This window comes from Myzus persicae, unplaced genomic scaffold (genome assembly GCF_001856785.1).
Source record: "Myzus persicae strain clone G006 unplaced genomic scaffold, MPER_G0061.0, whole genome shotgun sequence".
NCBI classification, from domain to species: Eukaryota; Metazoa; Arthropoda; class Insecta; order Hemiptera; family Aphididae; genus Myzus; species Myzus persicae.
Window position 1 is genome coordinate 187,504 of NW_019103941.1, and position 26,667 is coordinate 214,170.

Below are 26,667 nucleotides of genomic sequence, written 5' to 3' on the forward strand. Positions count from 1 at the left end.
AATTACTGTTGTTAATGAAATAATTTTAAAGCAAGTTAAAAACCCGTAATGAAAGACATCTACAGTGGGGCGCTATTGCAACACCCCTCCGCCATCATATTTTATCACCCTACTACTGGCGGCTATGTGGGTGGGTAAGTCTAGGACGACGCCGAAACCATAAAACGCGACGAGAATAAAACCGTCCGTTGATGACGTGGTATATACTGCAGGTACCACCCCTGTATACCTGGACGGAGATCGACGAAGCGATATAGAGTTTTAATTAAAACCCCGTGACGCGAGGATATTAATTTATTACGCTTTTCATCGTTGTTCCGACGTATTCATTTATATTGTATCGATTAAATTCACACACACACACACATACGCACACATTCATCGGGTCACTGATCAAGACGGGAGATGGTTGGGCTATAGAGGGTTGTTTTATTTAATATTTAGTGAGCGTAACCAATGTGCAGCTAATATGCTCGTCATATAGATGTTTGCCTACAATATCATAACGCAGCGGAGGGCGGACGTTGTGAAACTCGCTCGATACAATGTATCATGTCAACATTTTAATTTTTATGTTTAAAATGATCGATAGTAATAAAAATAGTTCGGGGCATCTTATATCTTACTTCACTAAAAGTCCTTAAAATATGCAATTAAAATAACCCAAAGAAGAAGCAACTACATTTTTTTACTTGGAAAAAAACCAATGATGCATATTATATAAAGGAAGTTAGAACTATAAAAATAATAACTAAAAAACGAAATATTGATCACCGCATTGTAAAAAAGATTTATATTAGTTTATACAACGAGTAGATAGAATCTAGTTATTACTATCAAGTTTCTAGTCGTACAATAAATTGCCCGCAGGTGATTCGATAATAGTTTTGAAACGTTTTGTATGAAGACCAAAAATACGACGAATACCAAGGTACGTCATAATAATAATAATGAATATTTCAATCCAGCTGCGGCGAACCACATGTATCTCCCAGTTTTTCGGTGAAGCATGTTAATAATTTCACAATTTTTACGATTTCTACGAGCGAAGTCGTTTATTCAGTGCTGTATAAATGTATAATATTATAATATATTTAGAATTTTATATGAATGCTTCTCATATATATCAGATTTATTCTAAGGATTTTCTTGCTTCTACAGTAAGTACCGAAACTAATTATTTAAATTGCCAAAATAAATTATGAGATAAGTCTCATCAAGCGGAAACTTTATTAGAAGACCAATGGCCAATTTTTTTGCAGTAGGCACTATTATATGCATCTCAATAAACTTTATAAATTTGGTAATAATAAACTCAGGGAATCTACAGCCCGTCATCGGACCGGTGATCGCAATGCGCGTGCGTGGAGTGCGTCGGGGCCGCAAATATTATAAAAAAGGGGTGGCGGACGGCTTTAAAAAGCGCAATGGCGCGACTCGCTTTACCTAGGGAAACTGTCTGCCATAGTGTACTACTTGGTGCTCCTCGAAGTAGACGCGTTTTTGGTGTTCACAACCACTCTCTTACATGACTCGTTGGTTATAGCGACAATATAAATTATAAACTATCCCTCGGCGTCATACAACGTACATATTAGTTATACTATTTAAAACTATTTTAACTTTTAAGATTTCTTTAAAAGCTTAATAAATTTCAATCTCAATACGATTAAATACGTGCTTTGCTCAATGTGTATTGATTGAATTTTTCGTATAACTGAAGGGTTTGTAATTTTGTATGTTAGGTACATAACAATAAGTACATAATAATTTGTTAAAATATATATGAAAAAAAAAAATGTGAACTAAAATAATATAATACTAAGTATCTATAGTGCAACCTAAGCGTCAACGACCGAACTTCCTCCAGCGCCGAACGTGAGAAATACTATTATTTTTGTGTAAGGCGCACACACACACACACACACACACACACACACACACACACACACACACACACAATATAGGTTCGTCATCGTGAAATAGGGGAGTAAAATCTATTGTACTGCTGTGTATGAGTGTATGACTGTATATCAGCGTAATACCTGCGTACCACCTATATTCAGACGATAAAATCAATAACACCATACACACATAGAAATGCGATTGCGGTGTATATGGGAACATGTCGTTCGACGTGTAGGTCTTTATGCGTCAATATCCCGGTGTAGGTACTTATATATATAATAATATAAAATATAATATATGTATACATACACAGTTGCATGGGCACTGCTATAGAAAAATAAATAATAATAATAATAATAATAATATGATACGATGCAACGAAAAACCGACTACCGATAAGACACATACACGATTCACACACTCGTGTGTGTACACGCTGAGACGTGTATCAGAGACTGATTAAGAATTCAAACCTATCTACGTGAGACGACTTTGTGCGTATGTATAGCTGACCATGATACAGGGTGATCGGAATTCCGAGACGTCACTCAGCGGTCCGTATTCATATGCGAGTACTGTGCATATAATACTATATGTACCTATATGAATCCCATCTGGACCGTTTCCGTAACACGTATATCATTATATTCTCATAGTTGCAATATGTGTGTATATATGGACTTGTGCGATCGCCCTGTATAGAGATCCGGACGCTCTCGACTACGGAACCTATAACCATACCTATATATATTATAGTTACAATACATATGAAACAGTCGTGGAATGTGTGTCCTGTACGACACATCGTCAAGTCTTGTCGTATACATTACACGACGTTAGATGCACTGTTCTCGTCTATATTATTATACCATACAGTCAGGGCCACGGGGATATAAGGTACCTTTTATATATCTGCAACCTATACATAGTGACCTATGCATTGCGATACCGCATTCTATCCGTATAGTAACTATATAAAATAATATATTATTAAAATATACTGCATAATTGCGTGGTGTATATTATACATACAGGGTAGTTCACTAAACGCTCCCCATTTATGCTTTATATGCTGCAGTTCCTATTACTCACCACTCAACCACGATGACATAAAATAGTGAGGAAAGCGTTCAGTGAATCGCCTTGTGTGATAATATATCATTATATGTACGTGCAAGTCCATAACCAAGGGTGGGTTTGCGAAGTTAAGCCACTGCCCCGCATTATAGGTTAGTTGTTTGAATTATGCTACGAAAAAATAATTCTGCAAGAATCACAAATTCAATTATGTATTGTGCAATATATACAAATATATAATTATATATATATAATTTATCCTTTACAATTTCATTATAGTTGGTAGGTTATTTTATAGTATGCGTGTGCAAATAAAAATGATTTCTTACAAAAATATTTTCCGTACATAATTTATCTGTATACCTATGCCTGTATAATATATATATATTAAATATAATGGAAAAGAATATTATGCAAAGCCAATTAATATATTTTTTTAAATTTTTATTTTATTCTAAAGTACAACCCCTAAACAGTTTTGAAAAGCACAAAAGTCTAAAAACAATACAAAATAGAAATGTTTTTCATATATTCTTTGTTACACGAATAAAATGTATCAATTTAACAATTAACCTTGGGATGCAAAGGAGCTTAATACTTCAACCTGCAGATCTAAAGACAATTTATCAATTGTATAAGGATATACTTGATCCCTACGAGATTAATGTTTACTACAACTTGGCTGTTTTCGTTTCGTATTTCTTCATACGATGTACGCGTCATATTCAACTATTATATACACGGAAAATAACATCGCGGTGATATAAAACATAGGTGCCTGGTTTAAGTCGTATCAAAAATAATGAACAGCGATATTAACTCTTGTTCTAACAGTATCGTGTGTCATTTTATTCTATATATATACATATAATGAGAGCGGTATATAAAAAAAATCCCGTTCATAAAAAATTGTCTAAGAAATACAATCAGTCAACAATCAAAATCGAATCTGCAGTAATATCGCAGCAATATTAAATATCGTGAGAGAGATAGGTCAAAGAACGTCGAAATATAACAAATATTATATAGTCCAACTTTTCAAATAAGAAGCCAAAACGGAAGAACTTTTTTCAAATAAATATATATTTTCAAATAATACCTTATAATAATAATTGGTTTTTCAACTGTTATTGCGGAGTTGCTTTAGAATGTTTAACTCCATTCTCCATTTGTTGTTGTGTTCGACAACTATAGCAAACCTCTGTAATAGAACGTACAGTGTCTATATTTATATAAATTATAACATTATAATAAATTGTGCGTCTCGCGTTACGTTTATCGGCATAGCGTCTTTATACAATGTAATGCACACGACGGTCATCCATAACGTGTCTATATACCTATCCTATATATTGTACTTACGTCTATAATATAATACTCGTGCGCCGGTTGTTTACACGACGGAATGGAATTATATTTTATATACGAATACACGTTATAAATTATGGGTACGTCGTACAATAATAAAAATAATATTATTATCATTACCGTGTATGGTCGCGCTGGTGTGTACCGTGCAGCGAGCGTGCACGAGGCATGGAAAAAAATGAGCCTTCCTGGGACGTTGCTCCGGCCCGACGGGGCGTGGCCCGTGTCGGATCTGATAGCCCCGAGGGTTCCAAAACGCACCGGGCACGGGAAAACGACGGTGCTCGTCGGTCGCACACAACAGCCGCACGTTGGTATACCACGCGTGGTAGGTAGGTACCGTGGTACCGGTGGTATAGCGACATAGCAGATCCTAATATAACGTCATCAACCTCTGAGGGTTTTCGTGTCGTATATAGTCGTCGTCTGTTCACAGAGACAGAAACAAGCGCTTCGCGCGGGTCCGCGCGTCTATTCGGTTTTCGGGGATAGGACTTGGACCGAGTGGATGGAAAAAAATGAAATTGCCAATCAACAATGGAGGGCGCCGTTCTGTGATGAAAATGTGCAGCCGATAATATTGTTGTGTACACGGCAGCAGTTACTTTGTTACCGCAGCCCCACCCCGCTGCATCGCGGTTTCCGACTGTTGCGATATTATTATATGTCGTACACGTCTTCTGTCGTCGCGGCTAATGTTATGAGGGGGACCGCCGTGTGATGCACACAACAATATATTCGCATCTGCTGCATCGTAAAACGTGTAATATTTTACAGCGACGGACCGTGCGATGTAACCACAGCATATACACACGATGTACGCGTGTATAAAATAATATGGCGGCCAGGAAATATCTATACGACGAACATCGTTTTCATTGCGATCCACTGTCGATGTAGGTAGGCAGGCATGGTATGTATATCGTCTGTATAGTGAGTTATATAATAACGTAGACTATTAACACGAGAGACCTCGCGGCGACGAGCCGCTGTACAATATAAATATCGCTAGGCGCCCATATGTACAGGGTGCAACGTATGAACGCAACATGACTGACAAATGGAATTGGCCATAATCATGTTGGATCCAATCAACTATTTCAAAAATATAATTATAACAATAAACTATGGTTACAATTCATTATAAATAGAATGCACGCTTATAAGGTTATAATTATATTTAAAATATTCAACATGCTTCTGCACAAATGAAGACTTAAATCTGAACGATTTTAACATAAGTTATTAAACATAAAATAATTAGAAATCATAGAACCAGTGGCATAACGATATGTTGACATAGTGGACATAACGTGGGCGCACGAGAACACCACTGCAAAGGGCCCATCGGTCATCATTAAATAGGTACTGCAGAACATTTAAGTTGTTATAAATATGACGAATAATATTGACAGCATAAAGTATTATGAACAAAGTTGATTAAATTGACAGAGATTGTAGTATTAATTTGTTCAATAACACGCCTATTATTAATTTAAAGATAAATTAAATTTGAAACCTATTGCCAAACTTATTATATTTTAATCATTTTGCAATGTTTTAACAAAAATATATAGTTAGAAAAGAAGAAGGGCCGACGGCTAATTTGGCCAAGAGCATTGTAAAATATGAAACAGGACCTATCATGGATCTCGTAAGACAATTTATTTGATTTAGGAGACAGTTGAAAGAACATTTAGAAGCAGCTGACACTAATACACCATTCACTTAAAGTATTAAACTGTACCTCTGCAATAATATTCGTAACATCAGTTATTAGTAATATCTAGCTAACTGTAATTATAATCAATTATGAACTGCCTCGATATTTTGAAGGTTGAACCTCAAATGGATCAGGCGTTTGGGCGGCAGCTATACAATCTCTATATATTATAAGCCATTATAATTTATAACCATATGAGAATTAAGACTCTTATGCAGCAGAACGTTGTCGTTTCTTTCCAGGTATTTTTAATCAAATCATAAATCAAATATTATACGTGTGAGATGAAAGACCCGTGGATGAATCGATTAAGACGAAAAGTGTTTTTAATCGAATACAATTTTAGACAGAATATGGGTCTAATTCTATTTTCCAATAAAACTGCGTAAATCGACAACAATATATTTTTTTGTCTTGTTTTCGAATAGAGGGTTGTTAAAAAAAAACCGAATAAACCCAAGCGCGCTGATTTACCCAGCAGTTAGGCGCAGTGTTAAAACTCAAAAGTGCATCGACATTATGATATTTATAGTGCTCCGTCGGTATAGGTACTGAAAATCGTGTATTGTCGCTGTCAACCGGGCAAACACCAAAAATTAGTGTCCATTACAACAAGATCGAAAATAAACTGCCAACACACACTGCCGACTCTGCTGAGCAAAATTAATGAAAATCGCGTACCCACACACGTACATTATGCACGTGCGTGCACACAACGTAACCCGATATTATATTCACGCTTTTATTTCGTCCGAGTGCCCCTGATATCGGACTAAATAACTATATTCATGCCGCGTCATGGTACGACGGTGTACCTACGCGTGTTATATACGCGATAATATTATAATATTACAGTGTCAATGGAGAACGGCTCACGCACGTGCATATTTCGTATAATTAAGATATTATTATTATTGCTATGTTGTTAGGTAGGCAGGCACCGATAACGACACGCATAAGTGCATAACGTAGACCGCGGTATATAACGACCTTGACGGCGATCGTTTTCGTGTGGGTACGTTAGCCGTAAAGTGTAATAGGTATCGTAATAATAATATAATTAAATGATTCGCGTGGTGTGCGCAATTTTTTCGCAGTATAGGTTACACGTATAGAGTTGGTATACTGCGGTATAGGTGTACTAACAGCAGGGAAGTTCTTGGGTGGGAAGGCAGCGCCCAAACTATGGTCCTGGGCCTAGGTTTTTTTACTTATAAAGGCCTCGATAAAAAAAACGAAAAAACGAAAGTTGAGTTCATCAATTATACTATTTAATTGGTGGTGACGGGGCTATAATGTTTGTTCCTCGTAAAAATAAAGAAGACCTTTCAGTAAATAATTATTCTCGTGGTCAAATGTTAATATGTTATGGTAGATAATGGGGCAAATTCGGTAGGACAAAAGTACAAAACCGAGCATTAGGTATATGTTCCATAACCTTAATTCACTTTTTGACTGATATGGTATCGTACATACTATGATTTTTTTAATTTTGTGTAAATACTGAATGCATTATTTTTTCATGGTACACACGACGAGTAAAAGAAAATCTAAATAACGCGATTGTAATAACTGAACTGTGCTCACCGCGAATAATGCGTCTACATCAAATGTATTGTTTGTGTACCGTATAAACTATAGACATTCTAGTTAGGCATAGCCAATCCGAAGGCCATATAATTTTCTATTAATTATACCGTAGTCGGGCGTCGTAAACAGTCTGCAGGGGCTCATATAGACGCGATTGTTCGTCTGTGCTATGATTGTGTTTCAAGTCCCATGTACACGATCATAGGATAACAATCGACCTGTACAACGATTAAGTTAGGTTTGATAAGACGTCTTAAAATCGAGTTTAAAATGTCGACCCCACAGGTATTATTTCGGGAAAATTCTCGGATATTCCTAGACTACAGCGGGATTGTTCTCGGGAACACAAAAAAAAATGATACCAACAAGTCTAATAAAAATAATACTATAAACGAACGCATGAACTAAAAAGTGATATGTAATCGTAAAAGTTTAAAATCAATAAGATTCGAGAGCTCTCATTAGATTCGTTTCGATAGAGTTTAGTTTATAAATTCAAAATTAATTGATATAAATCTAGTGTAAATCATGGCTTGTCCACAACAGCCGTACGTGTTGTATTTTATATTATTATACTAACGTCTGACCTATTATTCAGGTTAAAATTATGGAAACATTTCTACCCAAATATAATTATCTCAACACGTCGCGCACACAAGTTTATAAGTCTAAGTACACCACGTTCGCCTATAATACGGCTTATGTAAATGTTTCAAAATGTAAATCGACAAAGACCCGGGGTGCGTGCGTACGTTATTAGCAATAAGGCGGGCTTGCACGTCATCATAATATTATTATTATATACAGTGTGAACCAATTAACGTCATCGTGCTAAGCTAATTTCGATATAGATAATAATGCTTTGAAAAACTTTCGAGTATTCATCACACAAATCGCATCGTTTTATTTCAATATTTAACTTCTAAATGTCACATTTAGCTCGTTGCAACAATACAAGTATCTAACAAAAAAAAAGGAAAAAATGTATAAGGTGTGCAAACAAACACCATAGACCAGTATATCTACAAACCCTGCTTAAAACAGACTTCAGACCCGTTCGCGGATTCATACTCATCGATCTTCAGGAATCCTATCCGTCTGTACCATCCACTGACAAAAAGTTGTATCGAAATCATACCGTGATGTTTAAACAACATAAATAAACAGTATTATTGGCAAGACAATTCGTATATACAGGTAAAGTTTTTAACCGTTGTCAGTTATATATGTAATCGGTGAACGGAGAAGTTAATGTGAAAATAATTGCTCGCTTGATTATATACTATAATATGAAAGAGAAGATTAAGAGAAGTATATATGGAAGAATGGCACCTGTAGACGATAATTTATTTACAAACGTGGAATTAAATCAGTGGTAATTATTACTAATTGGCATGTCAACCGGCCTATCGAAACTGTAGCTCGGGCCCGTTACTTGTATAAATCACGACTGCAAAGCTAATATAGAATATATACGCATTGGGATAATATTATAGTGCTTAAGTTAGGGCGAACCGGAAAATTAAAGACCAGGAAATGAGGTAACAGTTTTTTTTTACTGATAAAACTATTTCAGACCACTAAATACGCCAAATGTAAGTGCCGACTTTTTTTTAATTAAAATAACAAATGTGTGCTTTCATGCATCAAAATTACATCGGACAGTGTGGATAAATTTATCGAAAATCGAAACAATTTACTGAGAAAGTGAGCGGGGTGTATTAGATGGATACCCCACATACATCATTGTATTATATTATTATAATAACGGGCGGGACGAAAAAGCGTCGGGCGTTATAATGTGCGTGGCGGCGTGAAAGGGTCATGTAGGCGGGAAAAAGGGGACGCGGGAAAGGCTTATCTACGGCGCACGCACAAAGTTTATTCGCCAAAAGCAGCCTTTGCGGTCGTCTGCACATACAACGATATATTATGTCCTATTATATATTATTATGCAAAGTACGTCGTGCGGTAAACGTCTGTAGTCGGCCGTTGTGTATATAATGTATACTCGTTGATATAAAATTATATTTATGGTTCTCGTCAACGGTTTATTTTTCTTTATAAATTAATATTTTCGAAGTGCGATCTCGGGGAAATTCAGAAACTGCAGTTTCAGTGTCGAAGTTATTACGGTACTAAATTATATTAAATTCGCTGTTGTGCAGAGATTCCATTGTACAATATGGTGGCTGACGGATGATAAAATATTCCTACTTTTAGACTTTAATTAACTATTACACGGTCAATAGATTCCTGTTTTATTATTTTGACATTCAGCGATATTATAGAATATGGAACTATTGACAAGACAGTTCTGATAGGAATATAATACTACCCATGTATGATTTCTTTGTTCTAACAGCAGGTCTCATAGTCAAGTCAACTTCCCTTTTGATGTTTCCTATGCTGTACGGTTTGGGTTTTATATATTATTATATCATAAGTGAGTAGCCAGTTTGAAAAAAGCGTTTTTATGCCCACGTAATTTGCTTATGATGAACCTAGTCGCCGATTCTAAATGTTTGGTTTTTACTTTCAATACACACGATATTCGCGTTGTAATAATAACCATTGCAAGCGGGGTGTATGCGTCTGCACACGCACGCACCGGGTGGGCGTATTATAAATTGGCATCATAATGTCATATAGGACGCGTCTCGTATATAATAACTACATAATATGATAATTTATAACGACGATGAACTGTGTATAATATGTGTTGTAAATTATAATACACACGCCCGTATTGTATCTATATATGGTTATATTATATACACGTTTAGAGGGAGCGTTTCGCGTCACGAAAATTCCTCGGCCATCACGTATAATATTATATATTGTAAGTATATACCGCGGTCGCATCGTTCGTTATATAATATTTTCTATTGGACAAACCAGGTTGTTAGTTTTATACCGTTGTTGTTGCATACACCGCGATCGATTCAAAACGAAATAATCGCGTGCTCACTCGTTTTTCGGAGGAAAAACGCCGTAGGTACCATACTACACGAAATAACAAAAAGTAATTTTGTTAATGCGCATTTAATATGATACTTTGGTACTTTTTTACTATCGTACTGCGCACAGTTAACTTGGTAGGCCGGTTAATGTGCTCCACCAGCTGGATTGACAAAATCATATTTTTATGATCGACCTGCGTAAAGCCGATATCGCGATTCTATTAAACGATATCGTACTCTGCTGCACGTGTCAGGGTGTTGTTTCAATTTATAAATCACCAACTACAAAATGGTTTTTTTAATCGGCATAAGTTATTTCCCGCGTGTACTGATGGAAAAAGTACGATAGGGTTTTATTTGTTTGAAAGTTGCAAAGGTGTTCTTCAACGCCAGACGTGTGGGTCACGAGTGATGACAAGATTCGAGTACAATGTTTGGGGTTGATGATTGGCTGAAATTCTTACCATTTATACATTTATTGTACATCGTTTTCACATCAACATGTTAAACAATAGAACTGGAAAATATTACTAGTAGGCAGTAGCCAAAAGTGCTAATTGTTTACTAATTTGAAGAAAATTTCTGTTAGTAACTTTGTTAGAAACTGTCTATCATTTTTATTAAAAATAAGTAGGTACCTATACGGAATCATGATTAATTCATAGATTTTAATATTTTATCACAATATGTACCTATATAAGTATAATATTAACTAAGAACTATTTAAAATTGAATTGAGTAAAGGCATTCATTTTTAATATTATACGTGTAAAATATACAGGTTTCATGAATTTTGTATTAAAAGTTCTATTAATATATATGAGATGTACAACTTTGAACTTTTCAATATTTTTATACCTTTTTATACATCTTCCGATAAATTGATGCGTAAACAACGACCGCCGATAAAGGTATCATATTTAACAACTTACACGATACCACTGTTTATCTGTATACCTATACTACTAGAACATTGTTGCACTTGGTTACCCACATGGACCTCACTTTTCCCCTACAATGACTTCAGTTAGGTCTGTCTCATACTTTCGTTTCAACTAAAAATGCATGTACAAGCTTTTGCAGTGTTGCCAATGTAAAAATAAGATTATTGCATGGTTTTTATGACATTTTCTGCCAGTGTGCCATTTGAGTAAAAAAACCAAATAACTTTGTTTGATCCTTTTTTATTGGATGATAATAAAAATTCTGTTGGTTAAAAACAAAATATTTTGTTTCTTTATCATCGTATTGATAAGTTTATTTTTATTTTTATTTATTCCAACAGAATAATGGACTACACTACAGAACATACTCAGTGCTCACATTATATATTTACATCTATATAACAGTATACTTCATATACCTACATAGAAATAGGCAAACGCGACCGCTACAAGTAACCTATACGCCGACAAACAGTATTATTATACATTTATAAATACCTATTCACATGCATTAAATAAGTCTGGTACATAAGTTTATACATGTGCGTAAAACGTGTAGGTATATATACCAACTCCGCGGGGTAAAGCATACTGCAGGTACCAATGTATTAAATGGCCGAGGTTGTACTTCTATACAAATACAAAAACGGCCATTAGAAGAAATAAAATAAAAAATTACACGAGCTCATAATATATGTTTAGGTATATAATACATGTTTAATATTACTTATGTCCATGCCCGTATAATGTTATATCGATATACATAATATGTAGGCTGTAATATCTCCCTTTGTAAAACGAGCACCGGTACCTACATAATATATTATAACGCAAGATTTTTTTTCATTTTATTATTATTTTCTTTTGTTTCTTGTGATCGCTTTTTAGAGTCCACTGCCATTATTATTACAGATAGGCACCTAGATATACATGCGTGTACTACTATATTATATAATTCTACCTACGTATCTACAATTATATACATTATTATAATAAACCTATATACATTATATTTAAATATATATATATATATATATGTATGTGTGTATATAGACGACGACGACGACGACGACGACGACGACGAGTATTACCATGATGCATATTACGATAATGTGAGTATCTACTTATAATATGTAATATGCATACACACATACACCAATACCCATAGAGTATTATTATTATTTTATAAGCTGACATTAAAATAAGATCTCTTCGGAGATTTGCCGGTTCGTATACTTATGTTATATACATACACATACACTGTTGTATCAACCGATCGGCGTGTATACATACTTATATATTATTAAGGTACGCGTGGATAAATTATTATCGTTATTAAGTGCATTCTCTCTGATACGAGCTCGAGAGAAAATAATACAACATTATATGTTTCCAGAAAGGTAGAAATATTTTCGCCATCGTCAGTCCAAATTATCCACAAGTTTTTGACACTGCGGAAAATTGAAATCTGACATACTTATACTGGATACAGGTATACATTATTGTATTATTTTGAGAACGATAATATTAACAAATATGACAGCGTTTGTCCTAAAAGCTATAATAAGTAACACGAAATCGTATACAATATCAACTATCGTAATATTACATTTATAATTGAAAAAAAAACGTCTATAGAAAAATAGTGTACTTAAATGTTTGAAGCTGATTTAATTAGGTACATAATTAATATTTTGGAACCATTAAAAACTATTTAATAATGACAAAGTGTAATCAATGTTTGATTTTCTAACCTCAATAAACCATAAAATAACAAAATTAAGATCGAAAACAAACAGATAATAAAAATATGATGGAGCAGCTAAGGCACCGCAAGTGTGAAAACAAAATAAAATCAACCAACAGACCCTAACGGTTTCCCACACTTTCAACGTGATATTATTATCTATTTATCGAGTTATACCGTCTCGTATGAACAATATGAACCTCATAATGTAATGAGAGTTATGAATAATTGACTGCAAGGCTATAAGCGCGTATGGTTAGTGTATAACACAACAAGTGCAGTAAAACAAAACCAAATAAAATGTTTACACACATCGTTTATGTAAAAATGATGTGAGGGGCATGAGGGATTTGCGAGGCACGTGCAGGGGTTGATTGTGGAGTCATAAATGATTCGTGACGGAAAGTGAAATTGAAAAGGGAGCGAAGGCTTGGGATATCAGAATGGAACTTTTAAATCGATTTGGCCAACGAGGGACTATCGCCATTGATAAACCTGCAGTTGACTAGAAACTTGTGTATTATTATCACAACACTAAAAATGTACTTCTTAGATCTTAGCTTTTTAATATATGTCTTGCATATAATATATAATTCGGCTATGACTATTCAGGGTTTTAATTTTGAAATGCAATAACAAAACTAAGGAATAGTAGAAAGAAGTTTAAATTGCACTTTGTCACTTAAATTAATTTATTTTTATCAAGTTAACAGACAAACGAGTATAGTATAGAGTCCAGTTCATGACCGGGGCATTTTTTCTACTAGAAAAAGTGTCTTCGTACACATAAATGAATAATAATAAAAAAAACATATTATTGTAAAATCAATACATTCTTTACTCCGCTCAGAATCTAAAAAAAATATAATAACAAAAAAGCTTTGCTTTGGTAATAAAATGTAGAAGTGTGACAAATTTCTAGGTATCTTTTAGTACATTGGCAATTTTAGTTTAATCAATTTTCCGCAATTATGTGGGAAGTGCTGGATAGTTTGGTGGAAAGGCGGGGTTCTACAATTTAGAATTATAGTGTCTATGGAACGTACACATAAGTATAGATTTAATTTCATAAGCCATATATCTGTATGCGACAAATCAATCGATGCCAAATCAATACCATTATAGAGATAACAGTTTAACTGTATTCATTGAAATGCGAGACTTACCTATATTGTGACTGTATATGATTTCAACTAATGAGTATCTGCGCATACCTGAAGTGAAATTAGTTAATGCTGTGTCACAAAGAAAAACAGAACCCAACTTGGGTTGAAATTGGAAATTCGTTGACCAAATTGTAGCCAAACATCCCCGCTCTAATGCACGAAGCATAATATTACATAATTTTCAAATTGGTAGCTAAATCTTAAGTTGTTGTTTGTATATCTTATGTCTTGTTTTTTGAGTGAGTACAATACACTTAGGTACAATAAAATATCTATACATTTAAATAGTGTAAAATAGTGTAAAATTAAGTGTAGAATAAAAGTGGCATTACAATATAATATTGCACCTGTGATAACGAACAATTTAGTGACGCGGAAGTACAAAATAATACTTGGTACCTATATTTACTTGCCTAATATTGTTTCCAATGTGTTACCATTTATCAATTTATTCTGTTCGAAAATATTTTAGCTGTTTGGTATACCTACACGTTGTTACGGTGCACACCATATCCGTATAAAAATAATATACAATATATACCGTGGTCGTGGTCGTCGGTTGTGCGCGCGTGGCGGAATAAAACAATCGCAGACACTGTGCGCGCGCGGTAATTGGGCGGTGAAACGGCAGCGGTGCCGCACAGACCGTTCGCGTTTTATCGATCATCGCCTCACACACCCACGCGCGGGCGCAAATAAATGTATATATATTTATTCTATTATTTCGTTATACGCCGACGCCGTTTGGTTACCGTAAAAAATGTACCTATATATATATGTATAGGACTGAACCCCGCGAAATGGGTGTCTGAATGATCGAAATTATTCGCTCCGACGCGGAAACCGGCGAGAAAATTAAATCAAATGCACGACACTTGTTTTGCACTGCCAGCACAAAGGTATGCAGACGTTCGTGTATTGATGAAATCGCGGATTTCGAAGTCTGAAATACAGTCCGACGAATGCTTAAAATATTGTTCGAATTTTGTTTTTTACATTTTATACGTACAATTGTAATTTTCCTAACCATCACCTTCGTGCAATACGTCCTTTTCAATTCGTTAAGTATCATATAATACAAACAACCTAACCTAACCTTGCGGCGATTGAAATCGCGCAATGTACAAACATAACATTTTAAATTCAACAATCATGTACCTAAATATTATATGACTATATGAGGAGGATATACCTAAACCGTGAATATGTGTAACTCTAAAATAATACAAATGAAAATTACAAATTGAAATTAATCGCAAAAATTAGTCGCAATGACATTTCCAAGATCACTGTCATTATGTGACACGATATCACTGATGTGAGCTCTATAATATTGTGCATGCAGCATAATATATTTATTACCACCACATGGGCGGAAACCATGATATCGCCGCGGCCACCGAATGCTTACCAACGCCGAAGCGGTGTATTATTATGTACATTTTTCAATACCTAATTATTGAGTAGGTTTAACTAAAAAAATACACTGAAAATTAGAAAAATACAACTTTTGTTTTGTTTTGGCTTCAACAGATTGACACCCGTGCAACCGCCAACACTTGACCCTACCAGTTACCACCATTACCCTTACAGGACAAAATGTAGGGTAGGTACACTTGTTCGGTATGAGTACCAATATAAAATCTTTTTATGAATTTGATTAAAAATTACTCTATATTTTATAAAGGTATTCTGAGATTTTTGAATGTACGTTATAGAATATTAAAAATTTAATTTTGAGCAATGAAATTGATACATACAATTAAACGAATAAGTTGACTAATCATTTTAGAACATTTTAGGACACTAATAATGTTATTGTTATAAGTCTTTTAATTCGAAACCACTCGAGTGTGTGATATTTTAAATTAAAACCGACGAAAACGACGCAATGCGACTTTTCGACAAAAAAGATTAAAAATGTTCTGAAAATCGTTTTCCTGTTCGAATAGGTACGGCATAAATACCATCTCGTTGCGGTTTTATGTCAAATCACAAAATGGGGTCAGGAATAATTTATACGGTTACATATTACACATACATGGCAAAAATGCCAAGAATTTCAAGACACAAGAGCTCAAGATTATATTATAAGAACGATGCGAAGTGCTATGTAACGTGGGATTAATACCTGTATTGCTTATAGATGTATAGTGATCACAACAAAATCGATTGTCTCCGACTACGGAATCTCGTTGACGATTTAATTACTATCAATTTCGATGAATTTCTAACGCGTTACACTCTATAATATGTACCTAAAGGTATACCTATTGGTTAAACCGTTAACGTTAATTAATTTTACCGTAAACGCGGGTCGACCTTTTGACAAAATTAATATATTACAGTTATACGGCATATTTAACGTTGAAACGCTCTTGATTTACTTGTCACATTTATTTTGTCTACCAATATACACGTAAAACAATAACATGAGAACACGTGATTGTTGTATGATAGGCGTACCGCAGTCAGTAAGATTTGGTAATTTACATCACCTATTTATTTTATGAAAATTAATTAAACTATTTGAGTGTTTAATGGAATTGTATTATTTCTTTATAAATGCAATTCAAATTAAATAACCTCATACAATATTTAACCTAGGTAACTTATTACAACAATTGCATAATAAGTATGTTGAATGTTCTGGCTTTTAAATTTTTATTTCTAGTCATTTATCTTAAATATTGTTCAAACGTTGTGATAACTACCTAATATGATGGAGGTAGATTTTTTAAAGAGATCACATCCATCGATATCATTTTGTTAGTTCTTTTTTTCTTTAACAATAATTAGTAGAGCATGGAGTTTTATTCAACAAAAAATTCGATCCATGTAAATATTTTTGTAGTTATTTAACATTAATCGTATACAATTATTTACAACCTTCATTTTTGTTTTCGTTTTCATATTTCGTGAAATTTTAAATTGCTCGTATATATATATTTATATATATCTACGGCTGCAGGCACAATGAGAATATAATTTTTTTTAAATGCAGTTTTAAACCGTGAACTCTGAAACGTGCTCGAGCAGGTTCATTATATATACCCCAGGTATAACATGGATAAATTCAATAACGGGTTCGGAAAACCAGCGGATATCCAAAAAAAAAAATTGTTACCTGAGAAAAACTGGTCCCGTTTTGAATAGCTGCAGTGGTTTTTAAAATGCGCGTTGCGTACAAAAATAGAGAATTCAACCAACGAACTGCGAAATGATTAAATTTGTTTTCATATATAAAAATATGTGGTACGGTATGTCACTGTTCTATATATTACTTACTATGTATTTTTATTTCGTATAAATGGATAAAAAATAATTGCAGGACCCAAAAGTACTAAGCTTTTAAACGAATGGCCATGTATTGCGACTAAGTAGTGTGTAATAGTAATATTTATTTTTATAATTTGTACCTACCTATATAATTTGTCATAAATTAAAAATTCGAATAAATATTAAATACATTACCTATTTATTTGTTTAATTTTAACTAGCATGAATTCATAAGAAGTTCGAGAAAACAAAGATTTTTCGGAAGGTCAAAAACCCAAAAGGACCGTAGATAGTATGGAATAAATACAAGTAAACGAAGTACTGTAATTGCTGTACCTACTACCTTATTAGTTATTACCTATATTGACTCACTGTGTGTAAATAATTTTGACATTTTTTTCCATCAACAATAATAGAGACACAGTCTCCATGGAACGTACAATTTTGGTAAATTATGAGAAGATTTTGCAGTGGACTATAACCAATATGTTTATACAATAAGTAAACAAGATAACTACATACATACGTATTAAAAGGACGTATGCCGAATAAAATTATAATCGTAAGAAACCTGTGAAAACCGGTGTGAAAAGACAAGCCAAATTTTTATTGCGAATTTAATCTATAGGATGCTTATAAATAAATATAATATATACGTATTAGATACCTATATAGAATTGGTAGAGGTTCGTAAATTGCAAACCGAATAATTGACATCATTTTAACTATAAGTATACTTAAAAAACCTAATAAGATTTATTGTTTTCTCAAGTATGAAATACCTTATACATAGGTGAATAAATTGCAAGTTTTTTTGCTAAAGGATTATACGTTTAATGTGACCGACAATGTTCATAAATAAATATACAATCATACATTTAAATATTTACAATTTAATATGTTTGCAATCGTTTTAGAATAGAAATGGATAATCTATTTACATACCTAAAGGATTGTGACGATAAAATTGAAAAATTTGTTCTCGATTAAAATGACGTGTATTGTAATTCCGAAAGTGGATTGAATACAGTAGTCATTATACTGTATATATCTGCAGTTACACAATATCTATATAAAATACTATAAGACCGAGCTGCCACTGACCGCGATGATTGTTAAATCCTGATCGATTTCGAGTACCGTATAATCCGTCGATTGATCCTCACGTACTTGTATGATATGACTCCGAGGATCAACGAGGATTTAAAAATTTATTCTTGGTGGGGGTGCGCTGAGGGGTAAATCAAAAATATCATTATTTTTCAACAACAGTACAAAAAACCTATACCTATATATACGATTCGAAATTTGTACGCGCGGCCCCCGCTGCGGTTTCGGCGACATAAGGCCCGTGTGTACAATAACACACAAGCAAACGCGGAACGGGAAAAAAGATAAATAAAAAAGAACCGCCATTGTCGTGAAGTATAATATACATATATATAGTATGTAATAAAATCGTCTTTTGTCGCCGCCGATGTGGTCCCGAGCCGCCCGGGAACCATTATACGTCGTTTGTGTTATTATTACAGTCATTTATTTATCGCGATATTATATCATGTCATTATGTACCGTCGGCGATGTGCGTACATGTGTTAAACACGGCGTTGTGTGACACCGCCGCCGCCGACGCCCACCCCTGCCCGGCCGAAGCGAGGGGGTGTGGTGAGAAGCTGCGACGGAGATAATGTCAAAAAAAAAACACGAGAGACTATTACGCGATTAGGGTGGTTTTGTACACACACACACACACACACACGCACACACGCACACACACATACACGTATTATTTATAAACATTTATTGTGTGCGTTTGTGCTAGAGTGTGAATATACGTTTGGGGATTTGTCGCATGTGTATAACGGCAGTCGGAGAGCATGAACCACCCCCGTCGTTTTTATGCACACATAAACATATATCGCGTACATAATACAAAACCACAATCCGACAGCACATAGATATTAAATAAACGATGGTATACGCGTATTATTAGGCATTATTGTATCGTGTAAAATCAAACGTTATTGTCCTGCAATAACCTCGTATGCATTTTTTTATTTATTTTTTTTTTTGTGTCTGTCTAATGAGAAACAACTACGTCAGCTATAAATTTGATTCATTTATATCTACAGAACGTATAAATAAAATACACATTTCTTTTAGATATTTTTTTCTCATGTTTATTTTTTTTTACTTTTAAGAAGATATTATTGTTCAAAGTTATATTTTTTTCACAAAATGTTTTCTTATTCAACGGAATCTGAAATATTTAATAGTTATTCCATCGTTTATTTTTACATCATTTATGATGTTTATGTACGTACCTACAAATCTTACGATTTGGAATTTTTAACCTATCTGTAATATGGTTATAGACGCAGGTATAAGGTAATAGGTAGTCAGATAGGTATAAAATACCGCTAAAATACTGCTATAGAATAACAAATTCGTAGAAGAAAACAAAATTAGTATAGATGCCTATACCGCCTATACGTTTGAGCAATGTTTTTCACTCTTCCTAAATAATTTCTAGTGCTTTTTGCACGATTGCTTTATACAAAATGCTGTTTAATAATTGTATCGTGATACAAAAATTAAGATGGCTATTGTACAAATAAAATCATACAGCCCGAAGCAGGGCTCATTCATAAAATTATCATATTTTTGTTTTACAGAAAATAAGGGCATGCGTTAGCTGTTCTTCATCATTATATAGTTCGTTGGTGGTCGATTATAATCTCGACCTCGAATGACTTTAAAAATTAATTATACCAAATAGAGTTTGTGCACAGTATACAAAGTTGATGATTAATTGTGTAGTCGTGTCTCTTAATAAATATTGTGCCACGATTGTTGAAAAAGAATATAAACGTATCATCGAGCATGTACATATATAAGCCCATAAATTTATTGACAACACATTAAAGACCAATCGATAACGTCGAAAAACATTTTGGTAGGTTGCACAGCCGTCGTTTTTATTACAAAAATGTTGTGCTGTCGCGTCATCACGCGGTGATTACGATGTAGGCGAATCGAGTACAATACCTTAGAACATCAGTAGGTATTTATTTTTTTGTCAGCAGCTATTGGTTAAGGGGCCACGCGATGCAATCTACATACATGGATCTGTATTGAAACATTATAATTTATAAATATTGTGCACAGCGGTCACCACAACTACGGTATAAGTGAAATAAGTTGATTAGTAAATTCTTTGTTATTAATGATTTAGTGAAATACCCACACTCCAAAATGTTTGTAATTATTGACCACCACAATATAATAATTAGTTGTCCTACTCGAATACCCACGTTAGTAGGAGTAATTGTACATAGATACTTATTTCTTTCTGGCGACAAATCAAACCGTTTCAAAAACAATTTGTCACGAAAAAATAATTCCGTGACGGGGCGCGTTTACAATTCTCACTATACGTCGCATGAGATGACGAGTCACGCGACACCACAATTAAATATTATTTATCAATTAGCACATCCGTGGAGTATTATTGCGTATAAATAATATTATACATTAAATAGGTACATAAACATTGTGAATATTGTGCAGGGCCAAACGCGCGTATATCATTGTAATCTGCACGTTATTCGAAATGTACCCGAACCACACACATTAGGCAAATACCGTATGTATCTACCATATCTATAAGTACCTGGTATATGCCGATAACCACTAACCGATCTACGGTGTTGGCGTTGATGTACCTGCAGTTAAACCAAAAATATTACAATATGAAAATGTTTTATGATAGTCGAAGCCAACTGAAATTATGCTCATAATGTACGTCAATTATAAAATATGTAGATGTGCATAATATAATGTGGTGACGATTTAATGTTTTAGATGAGTGCGAATAATAAAATCAGTTATTCGATTGGCACGCTTCCCGTTTACTTAATAATGTGGTAGACTTGCCAGTCGATTTTGATCTAGTTGACTAATACTTGTGAGTTGTGACGTCGCCCGATGTTAATCACTAAAAATAATACAATATTATACGACCACTTTTTAAATTATTTTTATCCGCATACAACCTAACTTAACTATGAAAAAGTTCCCATTGAGATGTAGGTATAGAAAAAAGAATCGTACTGTATGCTCGGGCTTCGGGAATGTGCCAAAATCAACGACAAGCCATACCGACACGTAGACGCCCAAAAAGCGGCGTACATTATATGGGTCACGAAACGCCAGAGATTTCACGATGATAGGTTAGGGCCCACACCGAAATCGAATTTTTCTCCCCGAAAATTACTCGAGTTTACCAACATTGGTATATAATGTTTTGATAACTATTAGATGTAATATTGCATAATTACGTTAAGGTGATAATACCTATAAAGTAAATAAAAATAAGAGTTCTAATATACCTATATATTCTTGCGATGAATTTGGCGGCCAGCAAAATATATCGGACAGTCGCCAGGAAAAACAATGACGTTTGACAATAGTCGAGAAACAAACAAAAAACTCGTTTAGTATTATGATTTCAACACATCAATCACTGTTTTTAGCCTATACAGAGAACGCATAGGACACAGTTTCAAAATAATATCTCGAGTTGTCACGTGGAATGTCATAGCGCCGTCGCCGGGTCGCGATTTTTTAAATACGTCCGATAGACATGCGTATAAAATAGGTATGTTTGCTGCTATTTTACCTTTATATTGTAGGCATATGACTTTTACTTTTCACCTACCATTGCGCAACACCGCACGTTTCGCGCGTGCGTACAAACCGTTCAACGGCCGATTTATAATAATGTATAACAATATTATAATAGGCGAACAATCGGACCAAAGACAATGGAACGGTGTGCACACACGCACACACACGCACACACACATTAGCTGTATAGGTCGTATACACGATAAAGTAGTCGTCAATCATTCGACGACGACAAGTGCAACGAATATATATCATTACGAAAATCGGCTCAAGACACGAATGCGAAATCACACAATATACTGCAGTACATTAATGCATATAATTATATCATTATATGCGCGTGTGTGCCCAATATAACACACCTACGCGCATTACACATTAGGTTATAGACACATCTATGCCTTATGTGCGTATAATATAATTTTTTTCCTACCTGTGCACGTTATCGTTATACCTAGGTACATAATCATTAATCGTATTCAACGTGTGCGACAATAATATAATATAATATGATATCGTACGGCCGTATCGGCGCGTATAATATTATGTATATATACGACGGCGGCGAATAGAGACGATTTTTTTGTTGTTGATTTTTTCCGTATTTATCTACATAAATTATACGTTACAAACGCGTATATATTACACGTAGGTAGGTACGGACGGAATCGAAAATCTCGCGGATTATTTTTTTTTTCCTTGCCATTGCACTCGTACGCGACGAATGACTTAATTTCTCGTATGTTAATTTATATATATTATTTAACGCTAATGACTAAATATATATATTATATGCGCGCGCGCGCGTGTGTGTGTGCGTGTGTGTGTGCATACATAATATAATGTAAACATTTACGATTACTGTACGACGTTTAGCGACGTTTGCACGTATATAAATATATATATATTATACCTACGCGACAACGCTTTTATAATATACAATATTATGGCGTAATATAATAGTAATCATCATATTATGATTTGCTGTTTATTCGCTCGATTAAATCGCGTTGAAAACGATTTCGCGCGTGCATAAATAACACATTATAATATACATAAAATATAATTTACATAATTGCGAGCGACGGCGGCAATCTGGCTGCCAGAAATTATAGGCAAACACAGACGGAGAATATTAATAAAAAATCGGAACAGCACATCGTCGTCACCAATAGGTACAACTCACATCATCTCAGCACCTCAGGTCTAGGCACTGTTACGTGATATATATATAGCCGTAAAGGACCTAACCAGAACACTAATTTTGGAAAAACCCCGCATGGACGATATCGTACCCTCGCGCCTGATGTGCAACGGAGCGAAAAACTAATACGATAATGTTATATAATAATGAAAAGTCCGTTTTCGCACTCACCCGAAGACGGTCTGTCCGAGTACCGCGTGCAGTACACCCAGGCCGGCCACATCTCCTTGTCGTTGGACTGCTGGTCGCCGCTTCCGGTCGCATCCGATCCCGCCGATTCCTGTTCGTTGCCCGAGTCGTCTGGCTTGTGGTGGTGTTGGTTGTTCCGGCCACCGTTTGCCGACTTGCTGTTGTCGCTGTCATAGCAGTTGTTATTGTTGTTGTTAATGACGGGCGAACATGCCGGCAACGGTTGCTGGACCGGCTTTCGCTTGTTGGCCTTGTCCGCCGTGACAGCGGACGCAGGCCTTTTGGGACCGACAGCCGCTGCTTTGGGACGGGTCGGAGCGGGCCGGTGCAGCGACGGCGTGGACTGCTGCGTGTGTGGCTTGTTCTGCAGCAGAGTGCTAAAGTGCAGTTTGGCTGAGTTTGGCGGGGGCGGTGACGCAGACAACGGCCTGCCGTGGCGGTTGTGCTGTTGCAAAGGCTGGTGGTGATGGTGATGTAGGTGATGGTGGTGTTGCTGCTGCTGCTGCTGCTGCTGCTGCTGTAGGTGGTGATGGAGTTTACTGCCGAATTCCGGTCGAAGAATGTTGTCGACGGAAAACGCCAATCGGAACGGGCTAGGCGAGCGAGGTGAAGGCGAACGGTAGCTGCTGCAGTTCTTTGTAGTTCCGGCGCCGGCGGCCGTCGGGGGACCGCCACCGCAGCCGTAAGACGACGATACGTCCGACGAACCAGAAGTGCTGGCCGGCCGGGAAACGTAACCGGAGGCCATCATCGGCGGCTGCTGCAAAGACGGTTGGGGCGGCGGCGGCGGTGGTGGTGGCTGTAGGGGTTGGTGAGCTGCCGACTGCACCACTTGCGGTGACGGTACCACCGGATTATGGTGGTGGTGGAGGTTGGCCACCGTACCGTTCAGCTGCAGTTGCCTCGCGAATTCGGCGTGCTGTGGCTGCAAGTGAAGCGCGACTGGTGGTCGGTCGTCGCTCGTTTCTGGCGATCCACTGTCGTTCGGGTGGTGGAGGTTGTGGTGTTGCATTTCCCGGAAATATTCAGCCGCGGCTGGAACGATCGGAAGGAAGTTGAACCGGTACATCCAAGAGTTGAACGGAAACACGGGCGGCACGTGACCGCCACCGCCGGCAGCAGCAGCGGCTGCCGCAGCCATAGCCATCGTGTACTCGACCGCGGCTGCGGCCGCTGCGGTGGACGGTGGCTGTAAAGTGCCATGATCGCCGTTGTGGGTGGTGTGTTGTTGCTGCTGTTGCTGGACCCATCGTGGCACGTCGGCGGTCACTTGCTGGGCCTTCTGAACGTGTGATGATGGTTTTTTCCTCGCGGGTTGCTGCAGTGGCGGCGGCGAAGCGTGACGATTATAAAGTGGGTCGACCGCCACGGCAGTCTTGTTTTGAAGCGGCGAACATATGCTCAGAGGCTTGCTGCAGGCCAACAGTGACGATTCCTCGGCCACGGCCTTCGGCGGGGCCCGATCGTCGTCACCGTCCGCGGCTGCACCGTCACGCACCGGCCGGAACGCAGAGATAGTGACGTCCGGCTGCGGCTGCTGCGGCGACGTCGTCGACGACGATGACGAAGACGACGACACCACTTCTTTGGTCTGATCGCTGCAGTCGTCCAGCCCGGGCCGCCGGTTGTTATCTGTGGGGCCGGGGCTCGAAGCGTTGTTCGGGCTGCAACGTTCCGTCTCCAGGGCCATGACCTGCAGGCCCGGATCCGTCGTGAAACGATAAAAGTCTACAATCGCGGCCTTACGTATATAAATAGATCAAACCTACACACAGCAATACGACGTCGTCGGCAATGTGTACGATATTAGTAATAATAATTATAATACAAACGTTGCATAAATAGCGTCTGTGTGGCGCGTGTGCGCGGCGTCGGTTTCGCGGTCGGCCGCGCGTATTACCCGAAAAACGGCGGCGACGGAGGCGGCGTGCGACTCGTCTCCGCGGTTCGATCTGTTGTAATCGTCGTCGTCGGAACGAGTCTATCGGCGCCACCGTGCCGTCCGGTCGCGCGCCTCCGCGGCCGCCGCGAAGGCTCCGCCCATCCACCGTGCCATGGTAACGCGGGGCTGGCGGGCCAACGGGCGCGACTGCCGGGCCACGCCCACCGGACCCGCCGCCCAGCGCTATTGGCCGGCCGATTGAGCTGTCCGTTCACCCCGCCACCGCCTCAGTGCGCGCAGGACGACACCACTTCTCACTTCTCCGCGCGTACATCTCTCTCTCGCGCGAGCGCTCACTATATTGTTGTTGTTTTTGTTATTATTATTATTATTATTATTATTATTATTATTATTATTATTATTCTTTTCATGCTCTTCTCTGCTGCTCCTTCACCTCAACACCTCTCGTTCAACGCCGCCGCCACTGCACAGCCGTCTCCTTTTCACAAATACGTATACGTATTGTGTGGATAGATACGTGTGTGGGTAGTAGTAGTATTATATATAAGGGATCCGCAACGTCACGAATGTATATAGAAGACAAAACGAGAAATGTAAATTAATGACTGCGAGTGTGCAGTAAACATATACATACCTTGCTCGCACACACGCACATTCATATACGTATAGGTATACTGACTGCACTCGGAGAAATCGATCCGTCGTCGACAAACTCTAAATAAACATATTATTATTATTGTTATTACTTTTGTATATTTACTGCAGTGCGTGCGATATAGAGGGACCTGGGCATCGGTAAATAAATTAACCAGATTTCCGGAGAGAACGCGAGAGACCCAATCGAACGACGCGACCGACACACGCTGGACTACGCAGGTTTAATGTAATATACAACCACAATATTATAATACATCATA

At 36.8% G+C, this 26,667-nt stretch overlaps 1 protein-coding gene across 1 annotated transcript in view; it reads right to left on the minus strand.

Annotated features, from left to right (window-relative positions):
- Positions 1–25,813, minus strand: part of LOC111036703 (segmentation polarity homeobox protein engrailed-like) — a 36,462-nt gene extending 10,649 nt beyond the window's left edge. The window contains exon 1 of the mRNA XM_022318829.1: positions 23,830–25,813. Coding sequence (XP_022174521.1) covers positions 23,830–25,537 — 1,708 coding nt within the window. The 5' untranslated portion in view covers positions 25,538–25,813. The remainder of the gene's footprint in view (positions 1–23,829) is intronic.
- Between the last annotated feature and the right edge of the window lie 854 nt (positions 25,814–26,667).